General features: G+C 47.1%; 1 protein-coding gene across 1 annotated transcript in view; it reads right to left on the bottom strand.

Moving 5' to 3' along the window:
- Positions 1–1,949, bottom strand: part of DMAP1 (DNA methyltransferase 1 associated protein 1) — a 28,268-nt gene that overhangs the window by 17,134 nt on the left and 9,185 nt on the right. The window contains exons 5-6 of the mRNA XM_009584830.1: positions 1,404–1,571; positions 228–413 (exon numbers count right to left, since the gene is read on the bottom strand). Of these exons, the coding sequence (XP_009583125.1) occupies positions 228–413; positions 1,404–1,571 (354 nt within the window). The remainder of the gene's footprint in view (positions 1–227; positions 414–1,403; positions 1,572–1,949) is intronic.

The following is a 1,949-nucleotide window of genomic DNA, read 5'->3' as shown; positions in this document are numbered from 1 at the left end:
AAAGAGAACTTAAACCAGCATTTTTCAAATGGGAGAGAGACAGAAAGCACACCAGAGGATTCTGACAATGGCTGCCTTAGACCATTCTGCCTTCCAAAAGACGTAACCGAAAACACATCTGCCAGAAGGCAGCCAGCAGCTGCTTCCCTCTAAAAAGCTGAGGCCCTGATCCCACTAGATTGTTGAAGGAAAAACATAAAGCAGGGGAAAAAAAGAGAAATATTTACAGGCTTCTCTGTCTCCTTTTTCTGTGGCAGCTTCTTCTTGGGAGCCTTGCGCTCGGCACGTCTCTGCTCAGTGGTGGTGTCAGCAGCTGTGATGAGTTTCTGCAGGTCTTGGGTTCTCTTTTCTCTCTCTTTCTTCCTGGTTTCGATTTTGCGGAGCTCCTGGATGAGGTATTCTTCTTCTGCCACCTGCAGACCAGAGCGCAGAAAGGCAATCAGAGCAGCAGAGGAGGCCTAGCAAGACAAGAGGGCCATCTACCGATAACAACTCTGCTCTGGGCCAGCCTGGGAATGCCTTTAAGCTCCCCTGCCTAATATGCTGCAGAGGACTTGGATTTGCAGAGCACATTATCTTCCATAGCCTAACCCTGCATCCATGGCAATGCCAGTCTACAAACTGGCAGGTACTGTGTCGCAACATCCATGATGCACCCTTCAGCAGCACCCATAAGTGATCAATCCCTCCTCCAGACAAGAGGCCAAGAGCACAGACAGAAGAGTAAAAAAGCCCAAATAATACTGTAGTTGCAAATGTAGTGCTGTGAAAAGCTGGCTCCCCTCCCCAGACATAGTATGTAGAACTTAGAGCAACTATGCCTAGTATCAGCACACCTGTCAATGTGGGAAGGACAAGCAGAGTCATTACACATGTGAACTTGTCATTAAAGGGAACTACTAACAGAAAAGGATGCTCTCCCCCAGCCTTTGGGGAACACACAGTTCCTTAACCTCTAAACCCTGGGACCGTTACACAGCTTCAACAAAGAGGAGAAGTAAACATGCAGATTTACAGTCTTTGATGTTTTCTGGCAAGATTTTTACTCTAAAGGAAATAATTCTCTCCCCATGGAACTCAGGGACTCATAAGAACATTGATCTGAGAATTTGTTTCTATCCAGAGGACTAGTACAGCAAGTGTCACGGAGGTGGTGTTGGCAGTTACCAGAGACCATAACCCTGCTCACCTAGCCCTCTTCCTGTACAGTCAGACTTCTCAGTTATTGTCCTTTTGTACCCCTTAAAAAGACATGAACTCAACAACAAAAGCAGTACTTAGGTGTCGCTCTTTTCTTGTCCAATCTTTCTTTCCCTTTCCCACCCTCTGGCCTATTTCATCCACCTACTGATTCAACTTATCATAAATCTTTTGGAGCAGTGATGCTCTCTTCCTCAGGTTACCTGCTCTGGTGTCCTATTGTACAGCCTTTCCAGTTGTTCCTTCCTTCGCCTCTCATGGCCAGCATCGAAGACTGGGATTTTCAGGTCTGTACCTGGAGCTGCACGAATATTAGCCAGCTTGGCACAGATGTGGTAATATCGTTCCTTCAGGTCCTCCACTGATCTTTTCTGTGGAAGGCATCACAGGAGGACAACATTATGAAAGAACCAGGCAAAACCTTGTGCACTAGCCAGCTAAGGACCACTCACTGAAGGATGTCAGATAGGGTATAAGACACAGTGCCTAGGAGAAGCCTTGCCAGTCCCAGTGGAACCACAGGGAAGGGGGAGTTTCTCAGTGAACTGCATCAATTAACTGTCATGGGTTCACAGCCACTGCTTTAAAAACACCCACCAGAGGGTCCAACATTACAGCCGAGGGTTAGAGACAATACAGCAGTGAAGCACTCCCAGATAAAAGGATGCAAGGATAGCCATCTCAAGAGGTGAAAACCTGTGAACAGGAAACTCTGACAAATGTACTGGAGGTCTCCTCTGAGCTGCTCC

The sequence above is a fragment of the Fulmarus glacialis genome, unplaced genomic scaffold (assembly GCF_000690835.1).
Source record: "Fulmarus glacialis isolate BGI_N327 unplaced genomic scaffold, ASM69083v1 scaffold46769, whole genome shotgun sequence".
Classification (NCBI taxonomy): Eukaryota; Metazoa; Chordata; class Aves; order Procellariiformes; family Procellariidae; genus Fulmarus; species Fulmarus glacialis.
Note: the sequence above shows the minus strand (reverse complement) of the source record. Positions and strands in the feature narration are given on the sequence as shown.